The 19,621-nt window shown below is 41.3% G+C and overlaps 1 protein-coding gene across 3 annotated transcripts in view; it reads left to right on the top strand.

Moving 5' to 3' along the window:
- Positions 1–19,621, top strand: part of PTER (phosphotriesterase related) — a 76,300-nt gene that overhangs the window by 28,594 nt on the left and 28,085 nt on the right. For 2 of the 3 annotated variants that reach the window (XM_017529790.2, XM_017529786.2), the window contains exons 3-4: positions 17,154–17,635; positions 19,264–19,529. In XM_017529790.2, the coding sequence (XP_017385279.1) occupies positions 17,204–17,635; positions 19,264–19,529 (698 nt within the window). In that variant the 5' untranslated portion in view covers positions 17,154–17,203. The remainder of the gene's footprint in view (positions 1–17,153; positions 17,636–19,263; positions 19,530–19,621) is intronic. The other variant, XM_017529792.2, reaches the window with a different exon arrangement.

The following is a 19,621-nucleotide window of genomic DNA, read 5'->3' as shown; positions in this document are numbered from 1 at the left end:
ACGGCCATGAATTACCTGCAGTAATTTTACTAAGTATTTTTAGTTTTCTGATTTTCAGTTGACTTCCACCAATGCAGATAGAAAATGTCTGTGGTGATGAAGTCACTTGCGGTTGTTTTTTGTATGCTCAAGGTTCTGGCTTTAACACTACTCTCCCCTTGTCCATGGTTTTGCTTTCTGTGGTTTCAGTTACCTGTAGTCAGCCACAGTCTGAAAATATGAAGGTATTTTAAGACAGAGAGAGAGAGGGAGAAACCACATTCACATAAGTTTTATTACAGCATATTGTTATAATTCTTCTATTTTATTATTAGTTATCATTGTTAATCTTTTACCGTGCCTAATTTATAAATTAAACTTTTTCATAAGTTTGTATATATGGGGATAAAACATAATCACTACAGGGTTAGTTACTGTTTGTGGTTTCAGGCATCCAGTGGGGGCCCTGGAGTAGATTCCCTGTAGATAAGTGGGCACTTCTGCAGATAGGAAGGGAAAGTTTTTTTTTTTTTTTAAAAAAAAGGCTACATATTTTTATGTAGTTAGGTACAGAAGAATAATCTAAAGTAGTACATTTGTGGCCAGGCATGGTGACTCACACCTGTAATTCCAGCACTTTGGCAGGTCAAGGAGGGTGGATTACTGGAGGTCAGGAGTTCAAGACCAGCCTGGCCAACATGGTGAAACCTTGTCTCTACTAAAAGTACAAAAATTAGCCAGGTGTGATGACAGGCACCTGTAATCCCGGCTACTCGGGAAGCTGAGGCAGGAGAATTGCTTGAACCCGGAAGGCGGAGGTTGCAGTGACCAGTTGTGCTCCAGCCTGGGCGACATGAGCAAAACTCCATCTCAAAAAATGATAATAATAAAGTAAAATAAAATAGGATAGTTTCTGCCTTCTGAGAACTTGGAGTGTGAAGATACAGGCAAGTTGAAAAAACAAACACAGCTTCAAAATTCAGAGCCCAAAAACTTTGGAAAAACATTTTCCATGCTTTTTAATAATTTTAAGCTCTTCTAATTTGGGAAAATAATGTGATATTCCATAAAAGGGCTGTGCTGTGATCTCAGAATTATCCATTTTCAGAAATATGTTAAAATAAAGATTCCAGGAAAATGGCCAGGACTGGTGGCTCACACCTGTAATCCCGGCACTTTGGGAGGCTGAGGCGGGCAGACCACTTTAGGTCAGGAGTTTGAGATTAGCCTGGCCAGCATGGCGAAACCCTGTCTCTACTAAAAATATAAAAATTAGCCAGGTGTGGTGGCAGATGCCTGTAATCCAGCTACCTGGGAGGCTGAGGCAGAGAATCACTTGAACCTGAGAGGTGGAGGTTGCAGTGAGCTGAGATCAAGCCAATGCACTCCAGCGTGGGTGGCAGAGAGAAACTTCATCTCAAAACAAAAAAAGATTCTAGGAAAATGTTTAGCCTTTTTCTTTTCTTTTTTTTAAAGCAACTTTTAATCTCTATTGACTCCACATTTATGTTGTTCTTTTCTGGTGCTAATTCCACTTCTATTTATAATTTCTTTGCTTCTGCATTAATTTTTGTTTTCTTTCTTATGTATTTCCTTTGTTGAAGTCTCCTCAAATCCTTTGTGGATAAAGGTGGACTAAAGCAAGCATCTAGATGTTCATTAAATACATACTATGTAGCAGGCACTGCAGGGAGCTGGGGACTGAGTGGCAAAGAAGATGTGACTCACCCCAACAAGCTCAAAGTGTGATGCAAAGGCATAAAACAGAAGAAGGCAGCTGGTTGTGGTAGCTCATGCCTATTATCCCAGTACTTTGGGGGCTGAGGTGGGAGGATCACTTGAAGCCAGGAGTTTGAAACCAGCCTTGGCAACATAGGGAGACCCCTTTCTCTATTAAAAAAATTTAAAAATAGTTGGAGGTGGCCACGTTCACTTGTAGTCCAGCTACTCAGGAGGCTGAGGTGGGAGGATCGCTTGAGCCCAGGAGTTTGAGGCTGCCGTGAGCTATGATCATACCACGGTACTCCAGCCTGTGTGAGAGTGAGACCCTGTCTCATAAAAAATAAAAATCAGAAGAAGAGCATTATTAAGGTGAAACTTGGGATGCTATGAGTATACCTAGAATTGGCATCTTACCTGTATTGCTTGAGCAACAAGGAGGAACCACAGGACAATCTTCTAGTTAGGAAGGGTGCTGAAGGCCAAATAGAAGTTGGCCAGGACAGGGAAAGTGTTAGGGAGGCAGAGTGGGAGTGAGTTGGATTTGCAAGCTGAGAGCAAAAAAACAGAAACTGGCTCAGAGACCTTGGGACAAGGGAGAAGATGTAAAGTCCAGGAAAGGGCAGGCTTTCTAAAGTGGCCAGAGTAGAGTGGCTTCCCAGGGTACCATCCAGGCTCTACGTTCAGATTTGTTTTTTAAGGTTAGAAGAAGACTCAGGGAGAGACATGTTCTTGTCCACGTTTTAGAAAGAGCACTATATAGGCTTCCTAAGGTGAATTGGAAAGCCAGAGAGACTGCTGAGAAGCTTTTACTGGAATCCATCTGTGAGATGACGGTGGTTCCCACTAAGGTCGTGACTGTGAGAATGAAGAGGAAAAGATGAATCAAAGAGCTATTAAAGTGGTGGAATTTACAGGGTTTAGAAACTGAGTGGATGTGGGTAAGGCAGGAGTCTTGGATGAAATCTCAGTTTGTTTTGTGTTCTTGTTTGTTTGTTTCTGAGAGGGTGAACATGGCTCACCACAGCCTTGAGCCCAGGCACAAGTGATCCTCCTGCTTCAGCCTCCCGTGTAGCTGGGACCACAGTCGTGTGCCATCACACCTGGCTAATTTTTGGATTTCTTTTCGAGAGATGAAGTCTCACTTTATTGCCCAAGCTAGTGGTGAACTCCTGGGCTCAAGCAATCCTTCTGCCTCAGCCTCCCAAAATGGTGCTGGGATTGCAGCATGAGCCACTGCACCCGGATTTTTTTTTTTTTTTCAAATGGGAGCATTTGTAGATGTTGCATCAGAGAGAATGCGGAAAATGTAGACATGTCATGTAAATTACCAAGTGCTGGGCTTGGCACATGGTAATTATCCAGTAAGGTTGCTATCTATTATTGTCATTGTCAGGTAAACTGGTCTAATTAATCTTAACAGAACTGTGTATGAAGTGCTGTTCATAGTCAATATTTGGCATTCTCTATGCAGATTCAGGTTGGAATTGCAGCCCAGTGGCAATTTCTTAACTTTTCTTGGCCTCAGTTTCCTTATAGAATATCAAGTCAGCAATGCATTCTTGAGAATTTGAGATAAGAGATGTAAAGTGCTTTAAGCAACACATAGTAGGAGCTTAGTCAATGAACAAAAGGCATTATTGTCGGTTTCCAGCGTCCAAGTGAGGCCACAGGACTCTCTTATTTATCTTTGTATCTCCCATAGACTTTACCTGCCTAACATAGCACCTTATACTTATTAAATGCTTAATATGTATTTATCAAATCCAGAATAACTTTTTATTTCATCTTCTTGAGGGTGTTTGCCCTCCATTAAAAAGGTTTCTTGGGCCAGAAGCAGGGGCTCACACCTGTAATACCAGCAGTTTGGGAGGTTGAGGCAGGCGGATCGCTTGAGGTCAGGAGTTCAAGATCAGCCTGGCCACAGAGTGAAACCCTGTGTCTACTAGAAATACAAACATTTGCTGAGTGTGGTGGCAGTTGCCTATAATCCCAGCTACTTGGGAGGGTGAGGCAGGAGAATTACTTGAATCCAGAAGGTGGAGGTTGCAGTGAGCCAAGATTGCGCCACCGCACTCCAGCCTGGCCGACAGAGTGAGACTCTATCTCAAAATAAATAAATAAATAAATTTATTCTTATGGTTCCTTCCTTTAAAAAGGTTTCTTTTTATGATTCTCTTTTTCTAGTTTATCCTTACTTGAAATTTATTGTTCTTGATTCTTTTTCTTAACTTAAAAATAAATGATGACTCACACTTCCTAATTTCTGATACTTTTCTATAAAAATGTTCCCTTTATGATGCCCCTGCCTCCCTATCTGCTCCTAACCCCACCCATGAGTGTGTTCAGATGAGATCTTGTTCCTGGTCTGGCTTAACTATGATAAGAATTATTCAGGCCATGGAGCTTTTTCCAGAATTGTCACTGGGCTTCAAGACTTACACTGAAGTCAAAATCAGTCAGCTATGGACTGCCTCAAACAGCTTGAATTGAATTAAAATGAACCATAGCACTAGAAAGGCGTGTAATTTGCTCTGAAATATTGCACAGGAACAATATCAAATCTCAGGCAAGACAGGCAATTAGCAACTTTGTGATAATAAAGAATTTGAAATAGCTCCAGTGCATAAATCTTTGCCTGCCTGTGTGTTTTTGTTGGAGGATTCAAAAATCTGTATTTTACTATTTAACCTGTGAGTATCTACATATAAGTAGGACTTAACAGCCAGAGATATTAAAATGTTATGTTTATCTTTGAGCAGGAGTATCAGAAATTAGAAAGTGTGAGTCATATATTTCTAAGTTAAAAAAAAAAAAAAGAATCAAGAGCAGTAATAGTATAGGTATCTCATGGATTTATACTAGTAACATTGATCTTTTCCCATTTTACTTGCGTTTACTAATTATACATTTTATAAACATTAAAAACTGGAAAATACATCAAATTGTAATAAAGGAAAAAAAATGGTCTATCTTTACTTCTCCTGCTCAAAGATAAACGTAACATTTTAGTATCTCTGGCTGTTAAGTCCTACTTACATGTAGATACATACACTCTGTAACTGCCTCCAAAGTGTTGCTTTCTATTGGATTCCCACAATATGACTACTGCTAACTTTTAAGGACTAAGTTACCATTTTAAATGGAAAGATTTTTTTCTTGAATGTGAAGCTGGATATCTATAAATAAAAAATTTTAATTGGTTATTTGGTGTTTCTTGCATTTCTGGTATAAGTTCCTTAAATATTATATAGATATTATTTTTATTATTTAGCATTTATCCCATGATAAAACTGAAATCATATATCCCTGATATGGATTGAGTGTGTCCCCACCCAAATCTCACCTCGAATTGTAATAATCCTCATGTGTCAAGGTTGGGGCCAGGTGGAGATAATTGAATCACGTGGAGGTTTCCCCCATACTGTTCTCGTGGTAGTGAATAAATCTCACGAGATCTGCTGGCTTTATAAATGTGAGTTTCCCTACACAAACTCTCTTGCCTGCTGCATTGTAAGTCATGACGTTGTTCCTCATTCGCCTTCAGCCATGATTGTGAGGCCTCCCCAGACATATGGAACTGTGAGCCCGTTAAATCTCTTTCCTTTATAAATTAACCAGTCTCAGTTATATCCTTATTAGCAGTGTGAGACCAGACTAATACAGTCCTTCTCCCCCTCCATATTTTGGGGCTTACCTGAGGATAGTAATTCCTAATAAATACTTTAGTTCTTGGGTATTTTGGACTTTTGAACAGCTTTTTGGAATATGAACAGTTTTCTATTATGTTGTACCCTTTGAAATTTATAAAAATAAAATACACTGTGCTTCAGGTTTAGTTTGTAGGTGTGAGAATTTTATGTATGTAGCTTCTGTTCTCTTCATTTCTAAGAAGTCAAAATTTAAACCAGACTTCATCTTTGGACATACAAGAAAAAGTAATTATTTGTAGAGTATTTTAATTGAGTGAGCCTTGGGGTATAGCTCTACATATTACATACTCAATTTCCTTGCAAACTTCAACAACAACATCAAAAACTTTATTAGAATTTTAGAGTTAGAGCACATTGTACTTTTTTTTTTTTTTTTTTTTTGAGAAGGAGACTTGCTCTGTCACCAGGCTAGAGTGCTGAGGCGCGATCTTGGCTCACTGCAACCTCCACGTCCTGGGTTCAAGTGATTCTCCTGCCTCAGCCTCCCATGTAGCTGGGATGACAGGCACGTGCCACCCAGCAAATTTTTGTATTTTTCGTAGACATGGGGTTTCACCATATTGGCCAGGCTGGTCTTGAACTCCTGACCTTATGATCCTGCCTTGGCCTCCCAAAATGCCGGGATTACAGGTGTGAGCCACTGCGCCCAGCCGAGCACATCGTACTTTACTCACTTTGGGATAAACCATTTGGCTCTTTCATTATTTAATTAAGGTTTAAACTAGTTATTATACTTTTCTTCTCTGTATTCAGTTCAATTGAGTCTTACTGATACAGACTAAACACTAGATACTATATAGCTATTGGGGATAAAGGAGACCTTCTACGCACCCCACCTCTAACCTGACGAAGCCCCCGATGAAGTCAAAAGAAGACCATGCTGTGATGGGATATACTGTGGAATCTCATGCTGTATTCAATATGAGTCCTCCTCTCCACCACACTCTCGTTAGTAAGTTGCTTAGATAAATCAAATCTATGCACAGATGAACGTACCCTTAAAAATGACTTTTCCCGTAAAGCATTCCTATGTCCTTAATATCAGTTTCTGTTCCTGCCTTGCACCATCGTATCTTTTTCTTCATCTCTGGCCGAATGCTGTAAATGCTCATAAATATCAAGTAATATGATGCAAAGAGATTGCAAACTAAAACTGAAAACCTTAAAGATGCAGTTTCTCATGAAGCTGCTGAAAGCAATATTGGAGAAATGCCAAAATACTTCCAAAGCCAAATGAAGATATGGCAGAGTCAGAGCCTTAACAACCCAAGAGGAGAAATTGGTAGGAGTGTTATCAAGACAAGTGCTTCCGAAGAGAGTAAGTTGCATAACTACTAGTTAATAGAGGAACTTGGTAAGAAATCATGAAGCCTTCATAAATATTTTTGCAAAACCTTTTTCATCACTGGGGTACAAAAGTCAAGTAAACAGTACCGTCTTACATCGTTTTATCTGAGAAGTGATCTTCCCTCTCCCCATATCTAACATTCAACTAATTCTTTGTTTTAACCATTAGGACGTATTTATAATGATGACTTTTTTGATTTTTCTTTTTGATGTAAAAAATCAAGCCCTTTAAAAATGACATATTATTTGGTGTTGGTCTCTATATTTTGTCTATTGCTGTGTAACAAACCACCTACCTGCGCGAGCTGCTCTAACAGAATGTCATAGACTGGGTGACTGATAAAAAACAGAAATTCATTTCTCATCCCTCTGGAAGCCGAGAAGCCTAAGATCGAAGCGCTGGCAGATTTGGTGTCTGATGAGGGCCTGTGTCCTGGTTTGCAGATGGTCACCTTGCTGTGTCTTCACATGGTAGAAGGAAGAAGAGAGCTCTTTGGGGTCTCTTTTATAGAAGGACCAATTCCATTTATGAAGCCTCTACCCTCATGAGCTGATCATCTCTCAGTGGCCCTACCTACTAATACTGTTACTGGGGATTAGGATTCCACCATATGAATTTTGGAGGGACACACACATTTAGTCTATAGCACCATCCCTCAGCCAGAGGTTACAAACAACCAGCATTTGATTGTCTCTTATCATTCTGTGGGTTGATCAGACTCTGCCAGTTGCATTCAGCTCGGCCTGAAGTCATTTGGGATCTTGGCTGGACTAGAATGTCCCAGATAACTCACTTCTCTGCTATCTTCACAGGGACAGCCACAAGGCTTAGATGAATGGGGACCCTGGAATGGCTGGGACCTCTCTCTCTCTCTCCATGTCATCTCAGGGCCTCTTCTTCTCCATGTAGGAAGGAAGCCAGACTTCTTAGATTGCAACTCAAGATTTCCCAAAGCATAAAAGCAAAAGCTACTTCCAATGATACGGGTCCCAAACAGGCATGGCATCACGGTTTGGGACCCATATCACAGGTCAGCTCAGGTAAAGGGTGGAAGGGTCTACACAAGGATTTGAATATTGGAAAGTACTGAGGATCATCATGGAGACTAACCACTGTAGGAAGCACATTCATTGAAAAAGTCATTTCCAGTACTGGTTATCCTTGGATAATGAGGACCTACTGCAGCTGTAGTCACTTTGGTACATCATTTCCAAAACCCTAATGAGTTGTGATGTCAGTTGCAGCTTTCAATCTACTTTTAATAATCATGGGCCTCAAGTGAAGAAATTCATTTACGGGATAAGCAGATTACAGCTTCAGTGTGTTTCATACGCTTCAGCCCTTTCTTGCTTATTTTCTGAAAGAACAAGCTCAGGTTGATTTGTCCAAGGATACTCAGCAAATATTTGGAAAATAATTCAAAGTGTAATGTATAGTAATCATAATTCTGGACATTTGTATGGTACTTTATTATTATTATTGTTATTGTTATTATGGAGACAGAGTCTTGCTCTGTCACCCAGGCTGGAGTGCAATGGCATGGCCTTGGCTCACTGCAACCTCTGCCTCCCGGGTTCAAACAATTTTCCTGTCTCAGCCTCTCACAGAGCTGGGATTACAGGTGGTGCCACCACACCTGGCTAATTTTTGTATTTTTAGTAGAGATGGAGTTTCACCATGTTGGTCAGGCTGGTCTCAAACTCCTGACTTCGTGATGTGCCCGCCTCAGCCTCCCAAAGTGCTGGGATTACAGGCGTGAGTCATCGTGTCCGGCCCGGTACTTTTATTATTTAAGTAGTGCTTTTAGGTATTGTTTTACTTGCTTTTTATGTGGTCAATCAGACAAATATTCCAGTTTTCAAGTAAGGAAACTAAGTCACGAGAAGCTTTTAAATGTTCCACAGTCACGCCGCCAGAAAACACTGGAGCAAGACTCCAAGTTTTGGGTTCTTCCTTTTTTTTTTTTTTTAAGACAAGGTCTTACTTTGGAGTGCAGTGGTGCAATCAAGGCTCACTGCAGCCTCAGCCTCAACCTCACAGGCTCAAATGATCCTCCCACCTCAGCCTCCAGAGTAGCTGGGACCACAGGAGTGCCCCACCACGCCCAGCTAATTTTTGTAGAGGCAAGGTGTTGCTATGTTGCCCAGGCTGGTCTCAAACTCCTAGACTCAAGCAATTGTCCCACCTCAGCCTCTCAAAATCCTGGGATTACAGGAATGAGCTGCTGTGCCTGGCTTTGGGGTTCTTTCAAACCACCCATCTGTCCTAGAATTCTCTCTCTCTCTCTTTTTTTTTTTTTGAGACAGGGTCTCACTCTGTCACCCAGATTGGAGTCTACACTCCAGTGGTGCGATTTTGGCTCACTGCAGCCTCTACCGCCCAGGTTCAAGCAATCCTCCCACCTCAGCCTCTCAAGTAGCTGGTACTATAGGCACACACCACCATGCCGGGCTAATTTTTGTATTTTTAGTAGAGATGGGCTTGCCATGTTGTGCAGGCTGGTATCAAACTCCTGAGCGCAGGCAGTCTGCTGCCTTGGCCTCCCAGAGCGCTGGGATTACAGGCATGTGCCACCATGCCAGGTCTAGAATTCTCTTTTAAACTTTGAAGGACATGAAATGGAAATTTGTTCTGTCTTTCTCTCTCTCTCTCTCTCTTTATATATATATATAAAGAGAGATGTTTGTCTGCACATGCATATAAAATATGCATTTTATTTATTTATTTTTAATTAGAGTCAGGGTTTCACCATGTTGGCCAGGGTAGTCTCAAACTCCTGACCTAAAATGATCTACCCACCTCGGCCTCCCACAGTGCTGGGATTACAGGCATGAACTACCACACCCAGCCTAAAATATACATTGAAAAATCCATTCTTAAAGTGTAGCTTTCATTGTTAGTTAATGATCTATAGGTAGTCAGTAATATCCATTTCAAGTTAAAGGAGTCACAGATGCATGGATGCCATCTGGAAGTTATCTGGTCCAACCTCTTCATTTCACAGATGGGAAAAGCAGGTGTGGACTGGATAACTTAGTTGCCCAAACCCACACAACTATCTAGTGAAGAGCCATGCATTCTGGACTCTGAACCCATCGTTTTACCAACTAGACCATGCCACCTCAAGAATAGCCTTCTGGATGAAACTGTGAGAGGAATGTAGACATTTTCCATGTTTAAAACATTTGTCTGTGGTTCTCCAGGACTTAAAAGTAATACAGCTTTTAAGCTCTTTACTGGTCAAATGCAGCTAAAGACCGGTTGTGCATCTGGCTCAAAGTATTGCTATTTCTGGGAGACAACCTATGGCTAGGGATCCATGGGACAGAAAAGCCCCTCTAGAAAAAGCTGAGGACAGACTTCAATGTGGAGAGTTATTTATGAGAAAAGGAAGTGATAACTGTTGTATTCCAGAAACTCGGTGTATGTTTCACTTGCAGGAATAAGTGTGGCTAGCAAAATCAAAAATTTTACATCAAACATTCTCAAGGCATTGAGTGTAAAACCTTCTGAGAGGCCGGGCGCGGTGGCTCAAGCCTGTAATCCCAGCACTTTGGGAGGCCGAGCCGGGTGGATCACGAGGTCAAGAGATCGAGACCATCCTGGTCAACATGGTGAAACCCTGTCTCTACTAAAAATACAAAACATTAGCTGGGCATGGTGGCGCGTGCCTGTAATCCCAGCTACTGAGGAGGTTGAGGCAGGAGAATTGCCTGAACCCAGGAGACAGAAGTTGCAGTGAGCCGAGATCGTGCCATTGCACTCCAGCCTGGGTAACAAGAGTGAAACTCCGTCTCAAAAAAAAAAAAAAAAAAAAAAAAAAAAAAAAAAAAAAAAAAAAAAAACCTTCTGAGAATGAAAAGGGCAGAGATGAGATCTCAGTTTTTCAAATTAAGTAAAATTTAAAGGTCAGTTATTCACACAGTGTCTTGACAATAATATTGCACTTGTCCCAACTCTGGTATGTTACTGTAGTGAGTAATACTGCATTTTGATCTGTGCTGAAATATGGTTATCTTCCCCTCCCTATCCCTTCTCCTTTCCTTTCTTTTTTTTGGGGGGGAAGGGGGGAGACAGAGTTTTGGTCTTGTTGCCTAGGCTAGAATGGAATGGCGTGATCTTGGCTCACTGCAACCTCTGCCTCCTGGGTTCCAGCAGTTCTGCCTCAGCCTCCCAAGTAGCTGGGATTATGGGTGCCCACCACCACACCTATCTAATTTTTGTATTTTTGGTAGAGATGGAGTTTCATCACATTGGCCAGGCTGGTTTCGAACTCCTGACCTCAGGTGATCTGCCCCCTTGGCCTCCCAAAGTGCTGGGATGATAGGTGTGAGCCACAGCGCCTGGCCCCTTTTGAAGTGTATATATATACTGTTTAGTTGGCCACTAAACAGAGAAATTTGGGGAGTCGGTGGTACTAGTTACAAGTTTGTAGACCACAGTGTACACAAAGGCTGTCTGCTCAATCCTGCTGACTTGGGATTGACCAGATGGCCCATGTTAAATTGAAGAGTTAATGAAGCCACAAGCTGATTTTTTTCATTCAAGCAACCTCATGTGTTTTCTGGCTTTTTGAATGGCTTCAGTGGATTAACTTACCAGTTTAAGATGAACTGCTCACATCAAGGTGTGCAGGATGGTGAAAGCCTGAGCAGACACAGAGGAGGGGACCTATCCCAGGCTGACCTGTCTGCAAAGGCCTTTTTCCAGCACGATCGCTTCCTGGGTACATCACTGCCATAGTCCTCGTAATCGTTTAGAATTTGCACACATCCCCAGGTTTTCTTCTTACATTCTTTGTCAATTTGAAAAAAGAAAAAAAAAGTCCTGGGAATGAAACCCAACATTTTCCTCTGAATACATGCTGCTCATTTGTATCTCTGAGCAGTTTTGCTTTATTTATGTCACAGTTGAAAGAACTTGCTGGGTCCCGTTATTGCTCTGTATCCTGAAGTGGTGGGATTTCTTTCTCTTCAGGCATGGCTATTGATTCTTTTGACAGTGTTCAATATTAAAAGTTATAAATCCACATGCAGTAGGGCCATTACGCCGTAAATACCTGAGAAAGTTGAAGTGTGGTGGTGGTGCCCATGTCCAAGGAGGGACTCCTGGTGTCGCCGTTGATTGGTGTCCAGCCCAGGCTGCTTTAAAGAAAACACATCGCAGGTCTGAACCTGTCTGCACCATGGAAGTATTCAAACAAACTTTAAAAAAAATGATGCATTTAAAAAATATTTTTGTCTCAAATCAAATGTCGGTGTTAAATGCAGTGTTTCTAGAGTGCGGCCACAATCTGTGATGTAACACATCAAAAAATAGACGTGCTGATATATTTGGGCCAGACAGCACTTTTTTCTTAGAAGTCCATTTATTTGGAGGAGACTTTTATAGTGCCAGCAAGTCCAGTTAGAAAGTTCCATCTGCTCTGCCTCTTCCTGCTTCTGCTTCCTTGCCATCTCCACTGGTGTCGTCTCAGACAAGACACTACCTGATTTTTTCTGGATAATAGCGACATCCTATGGGCCCCCTGCAGGTACAACGGGCCCTTCCCTTCGTCCATTTGTCACACGGCTGCCAGGCTCTTCACTTCATATCGTCTGCATCAAACCCTGAGATGCCTTCCCGTTTTTTGTCAGTTAGGGTTTGTTCAGAGCCACAAAACTATTAGGTTGGTGCAAAAGTAATTACAGTTTTGACCATTACTTTCAATGGCAAAGACCGTGATTACATTTGCACGAACCTAATACTAAGATAAAATGAAATAAGCGATGTATGCTAAGAATTAGACCTTTCATGCTTGAGGGAGGAGTTGAGAGTCAATTGAAAACTCATCCACCAAAAATCAATTTTCTAATTTGACCATTGCATTTTTTTTTTTTTTTTTTGAGATGGAATCTCGCTCTGTTGTCCAGGCTAGAGTGCAGTAGTGCAATCTTGGCTCTCTGCAACCTCCACCTCCCAAGTTCAGGCAATTCTCCTGCCTCAGCCTCCCCAGGTAGCTGTGGTGATAGGCACATGACAGGCATGTGCCGTGACGTCCAGCTAATTTTTGTATTTTTTTATGGAGATGGGGTTTCACCATGCTGGCCAGGCTGGTCTTGAACTTCTGGCCTCAAGTGATCCGCCTGCCTCAACCTACCACAATGCTGGGATTACAGGCGTTACAGGTGTGAGTCACCGTGCCTGACCTAATTTGACCATTGCATTTAAACTTATTAGATGAGTACCAGGTCGAGGGCTGGGTATAGCAGAGTCAGGGGTAGGAAAAGAGCCTATGTTTATGACATAAGGACAGTGTATTGCAGTTAAGAGAAGCTATCCTCATTCACAGGTGAAGTAGAGTTCTGGAAAGTCCTGCCCTCTAAAATTCAAAATACCACTGAAAAATATATTTAATCTGGGTAGACAGAATCATCTTAATTATAATGGCCAGGGTGAAATAGCTGTGAGAAACTCTCAGTGAAACTAAACTAAAGTTGCCCCCAAACTACCCTCCTGCACACCAAATCTTCAATTAGGTGAATTTCCTAAACATTGTATAGAAGTTGATTTATGCGTATATTTTTTCAAAATATGCATAGTTTAAACACGCATATTTGAAATAAGACAAATCCTTTTTATCGTCTCTGGCTTTCGGCTGTGCTGGAGGACTGTCCTCTGATTCTCTTCTTTTGTCCCTTTTATTTTTTGTCTTTTTTTTTCCCATTTATTTATTTTATTGCATTTTAGGTTTTGGGGTACATGTGAAGAACATGCAAAATTGTTGCATATGTACACACGTGGCAGTGTGATTTGCTGCCTTCCTCCCCATCACCTACATCTGGCATTTCTCCCCTTGCTATCTCTCCCCAGCTCCCCACCCCCCACCGTCCCTCCCCTACTTCCCCTCAACAGACCCCAGTGTGTAGTGCTCCCCTCCCTGTGTCCATGTGTTCTCATTGTTCAACACCCGCCTATGAGTGAGAACATGCGGTGTTTTTTGTCTTTTAAGTCTCTGTTCTTTTGCGATTCTAGATCCATCGGAATTAGAAATGTTGTTTCCCTCCGCTAGGCTGTAATAGCAGTTGCAGTCTGTCCTCCGTCTCTCAGATTGTTCACATTTCACATTTTAAGTGCAACAGAACTTTTGACCAATGTGTTTATAATAAGCTCTAGCTACTCCCTTTTTCACTAGCTTCTGTGCAGGTACCTGTATGCAGTGCTGAAGCTTCTCGGGCATACTCCAGAAAATACCAAAGCCTGCTTTGTTTCTGGGTAGCCACTCCTGTTTGCATCATTGCGTATTGCTGCTGTCATCGTTCCTTACCTTCCTCCTTGTTCTGTGAACTCTCGTCTCTGTGAATAGCCCCTTGCCTGTATGTGGAGAAGAGAGCAACCTCCAGGCTGAATGCAGACCGAAGAGGGCTCCTTCACTGCACAGGAAGCATGTATTCTAGATACACTCTCCACCCCACTCAAAGACATGTTCCGCCTTAGAGCAGCATTGGCAAGTTTGTTCTTTAATCATTTCTTATCCTTTGAGTGGAGGTTACAGTGTGTGTGATCATAGAAAGTGCCAGCCTGTTCTGCCTGAGAGCATTAGAGGTATTTCCCAGAAGGGATGACATTTTTTAAGTGATTTGTTTTTTTTTTTTTTTTCTTTTTTTTTTTTTTTTTTCAGAAAGACTCACAGCTTGTGAGCTTGAAACGTACCAGCATTGCTCTTTCAAATATACATCAATTAAATACACAGTTTGGTACTTTTCAAGCAAAAGTGATAGCATTATATCAGTTTAGCTCAGTTTCTGCCCCTCTATGACTCTCTGGAACACGTCTGTATGATCGTCAGCCAGAAGGAAAGAAACGGCAAATTAACTCATATGGAAGATTGCATCTATTATTAATGGTACTGAGATTTCATCAACAGAAGGCATGAACTGCATATTCCTTGCTCTTAGTAGCAAGGAATAAGATACTGAAGAGTAAATTCCTAGCCATCATCAATGAAACATATCACCCCATGTAGCACCTGGCAGCTGTATGGTGATTCCCTGAGCAGATACTGCCTTTTCTTCTCATAGCCACCATTGGAACTGCCTAGCTGATAGAAGCCTGGCTTGCAGAAGGACACTATCAAACAAAATCAATGGCTATGCTAGCCACAAGTCCTATGTTCTGTCCAAAAGTCTAAATACATCATTTATGCCTTATGAGCTAGTACATCTCAAACACCTGAGTTCCAGATAATTGCAATGGCTGGCTATAAATTGGCCTATAATTCTGTCACCCTCTGATCTGTGACATTGTTTTCACCTTATCTTATGTGTATGCTATACCCGTCACAAATTTTCCCCTTGTTCTGCCAAGTCATCTCCCCTCTCATCACCCACTTCCTCTGAAAAGAAATAACCTAGGAAATACATGAGTGGTTCCTATGGTTCTCATAACAAAGCTACTGTTCGTTGAATATGGGCTGTGCGCCAAACCCGTCTGTCTACAGGTAATTTTACCTATGGTATCTAATTTATTTTTATGATAGTCTATGAAATGTGCTTTGTTATTTTAACTTACAGATCAGAAAAATGGAAGTCAAAGAAGGCCTTCAAAGGGATGTGGGGGGAAATAGTGACTTCAGAACATCGTTTGATGGAACAGTTTGAGAGCTTGGACAGACGTGATGCCCCTTTTCCTCAGTTCCCAGAGCGTGGGACTTGAGTCCTGGTTTTGTTCTTGGCAATGCTGGAGTTTTTCCTCGCTACTTTTAGCAGCTCTCATTCGTTTTAAAGCCTTCATTTAGGAAATGTACTTTAATTTTTTTTTTTTTTTTTTTTAGACAGAGTCTTACTCTTTTGCCCAGGCTGGAGTGCAGTGGCGTTATCTCGACTCAGTGCAACCTCCACCTCCCAGGTTCAAGCGATTCTCCTGCCTCAGCCTCCCGATTAACTGGGATTACAAGCATGCACCACCACACCTGGCTAATTTTTGCATTTTTAGTAGAGACGGGATTTCACCATGTTGGCCAGGCTGGTCTTAAACTGCTGACCTCAGGTGATCTGCCCACCTCAGCCTTCCAAAGTGCTGGGATTACAGGCATGAGCCACTGCACCCAGCCCCCCAATTTTTTTTTTTAATTTTTAAAAATAGTAGAGATGGGGTCTCGCTACATTGCTCAGGCTGGTCTCAAACTCCTGACCTTATGTGATCCTCCCCCCTCAGCCTCCCAAAGTGCTGGGAGTATATAGGCAGGAACCACTGCACACAGCCATTTTATTTTTAATTTTTAATTGAAACAAATTTTTAAAAAGGAAATGTACTTTTAAAGGAAAGCACTGGAATTGGGGTTCTTGGTGAACACTTAATTTGTGCTACAAATGAGAGCAAATCGAGGACACAGAGGGCTTTGGTCTTTTCAGAGACAGCTGATTTCAATTTCAGTAAATCATAGTCACTTTCATTATGACTAAGAATCTTTGCTTTTCAGTATTTTTGAAGTGCGTTTCTGTGTGCTCGGGACAATCAAGGATTCAAAGTGAAGAGGTTCATTTGTTTTTGTTATTTCATTTATTCAGCCTAAGTGTGCTCCCCTGTTGTTTTAGGGGGCATATTCTATGCAGTCATGTGGGTCACAGATCTTGTCTTTTGCTTCTTTATGGCTCTAATTTCTGGCACATAATGGGCCTTCAACCGAATTTTGTTTGCTTGGGTAGTGAATGAATAGTGGAAAGATCAGTTGCAGCCAGGCACAGTGGCTCACACACTTGTAATCCCAGCACTTTGGGAGGATCACCTGAGGTCAGGAGTTCGAAACCAGCCTGGTCAACATGGGAAAACCCCATCTCTACTACAAATACAAAAATTAGCCAGGTGTGGTGACACATGCCTGTAGTCCCAGCTACTCATGAGGCTGAGGCAGGAGAATCGCTTGAACCCAGGAGGCAGAGGTTGCAGTGAGCCGAGATTGCACCACTGCACTCCACTTGGGCAACAGAAAAAAAAAGAAAGAGCTGTTGCTTCGGGATATTTAATTTAGCTAAAAAGCAACAAATGAAATTTTAAATTATAATTATTGTTGATTTATTCAAGAATACATAGCTATGACTAAGAGATACAATTAAGTTAAAGAAAAATGCGAACTGAATATCAAAGGATTTGTCCAGTAGATAAGGTTAACACTCACTCAGGAAGAGGACTCCCAATGGAAGTGGTGGGAGGCAATTAACACCACGTATGTCACTTAGATCTGCAGTGGGGGTAGATTCTGACTTCAGCGGGATCATAAGTGAGATCATCTCTCTAGTTTTATTGAATTGCCTTCTTACATGGGTGTATGTTCACAGCCTTCCACCCTTCAAGGACAAGAGTTTATGCATGTGTAAAATTTTTTGATTGTAGTTGTTGGTTTTTTTAGAAAAAAGAAAAAAAAAGAATCCTCTTTTTAGAACTTCTCTTGGTGATACCATCAGAAATGTCTTCCTTAAGTGGAAAAGTCCAAACTGTTTTGGGCCTTGTCGAGCCAAGCAAACTGGGCCGCACCCTGACCCATGAACACTTGACCATGACCTTTGACTGCTGTTACTGTCCACCTCCTCCGTGCCAGGAAGCTATTTCCAAAGAACCTATCGTCATGAAAAATTTATATTGGATTCAGAAAAACTCTTATTCCCATAAAGAAAACCTTCAATTGAATCAGGAGACAGAAGCCGTAAAGGAAGAACTGTTGTATTTTAAAGCTAATGGTGGAGGGGCTGTGGTGGAAAACACAACCACTGGGATTAGCCGAGACGTACAGACATTGAAGAAGCTTGCAGAAGAGACTGGCATCCATATCATATCCGGAGCTGGGTTTTACGTGGATGCAACTCACTCCTCAGAGACCAGAGCCATGTCAGTGGAGCAGGTAAAAAGCCTAAGTTCTTTGACAATATCTGTTCATAAATTCAAAACAGCCAGAACCTTGAAAAATGCCCTGGGCCTGGAGGTAGCTGGGCATACTATAGAAATTTGCCAGCTAGCAAAGACATCTGTCAGTTGGTACCCAAATTAGTAACGTTGTATTTCACAAAGAAAGTGCCAATTTTGTAAGTAAGCCTTGTGGTAAAGAAAATAATAATATTAATAAATAAAATGTCAAGGAAAGAGATCTTAATGCACTGGTCATTGAAAAATCCAACGTGGTAATAGATTGTGTATATCATATCTGTCCTCAGTAGTGGCGCCACAGTCGGTTTGTAAACCTCACTTTTCCATCTTCAGTCATGCAACCTCAATTTTTGTCCCCCTGGATTTTATAATAACCAGCAATGAAGATTCACTGTAGGGTGAAACTTGGCAGGCAGAGACTTGGCACGTTTGTGAATGTGTTTCACTCTCCTTTTACAAAACACAGGAGGTGGAAGAAAATTCGTTCCCCTGTGGGTTTTCATAATATGGTCTCAAACAAGAATGGGCAGAAGGAAGTAAATTGTTTAGGGACAAAAAGAATAAGCTGCAAAACATTTTTGTGCATGTGTGTGTTCTCTTTCTAAACACACATGTATCTGTTTATACCTGTTAATGATTATATGTATATATTCATATGTGTCTTCCATTGCCTAACAGGCATAGGGTGTCAGCTCAGTCTTTGCAAAAGATCACTTACTCTCTAGAATATTTTGTAGTTCAAAATTTTGTCTGCACTGTTTTCCAACCAGGACTTTATTTTTGTAAATGTATTTATGGTATTTAAAGACTACGCTGATGATGAGCATTATACACTTTTCCAAGCACTCTGAGCAGTAACTATACACAGGAACCAAAAAGTGTAATAGTGGTACTGTGTGCCGTCAATTTTCTATGCTGTCTTCGGTAAAAAACTGAATAAATAGGAGAGAATTAAAGCATTACTGGAAGCCTTGTGCGGTGGCACAAGCCTGTAGTCCTAGCTACTTGGGAGCTTGAGGTGGGAGGATTATCTGATCTCAGGAGTTCAAGTCCAGCCTGAGTAACATGGTGAGACCCCTGCTTCTTTTAAAAAAAAAAGAAAAAGAATCACTTGATACAGGAGACACAGATTCAATTCATTGGCAGTTTTTCTATATTCTAGATGCTGCTCCCCAGGTTAAATTATAGAGTTTTTCCCCTTCACTCTGAATGCACTGTCATTAAGCCACTTTCTCCAACTCCAGCTTCCTAAAGCTATTAATTTCTCATTAAATAAACACTTATTGTCTAATCTTGGATTTAGTGTAACTTGTTGATTTGTGATTTGGCTAGCAAAATGCCTTTTTCATTGGCCAATATTAATTGATAAATATTGAATACATTTTTAAAAGAATGAAGGACTAAAGAAATAAATTCATTCACATACTGTAGTGGATCTATTTGGATACGTTTCACAATCTTTAAAATATATTCCTTCTCGGCAGCAAATCACACTGCCACATGTGTACCTATGCAACAATCTTGCATGTTCTTCACATGTACCCCAAAACCTAAAATGCTTTATTGCATATATATATTTATATATTCCTCCTCACTCTTCCTTAGCTTACCGATGTCCTTATGAATGAAATTCTCCACGGAGCGGATGGAACCAGTATCAAGTGTGGTGTTATTGGAGAAATCGGTTGCTCCTGGCCTTTGACTGAGAGTGAAAGAAAGGTTCTCCAGGCCACTGCTCACACCCAGGCTCAGCTTGGTTGCCCTGTCATTATCCATCCTGGACGGCACCCCACGGCACCATTTCAGATTATCCGAATATTGCAAGAAGCAGGTGCAGACATCTCCAAAACAGTCATGTCACACCTGGATAGGTAAGCAGCCTATCTTACAAATGGATGCAAACTGCCATATAATTAATGCATGATCAAATGAAGAATCTGCAGTAATCAGGTCAGTGCAATAC

Source organism: Cebus imitator, unplaced genomic scaffold, assembly GCF_001604975.1.
Source record: "Cebus imitator isolate Cc_AM_T3 unplaced genomic scaffold, Cebus_imitator-1.0 Scaffold61, whole genome shotgun sequence".
NCBI lineage: Eukaryota > Metazoa > Chordata > Mammalia > Primates > Cebidae > Cebus > Cebus imitator.
This window is presented reverse-complemented; position numbering and strand designations above follow the sequence as displayed.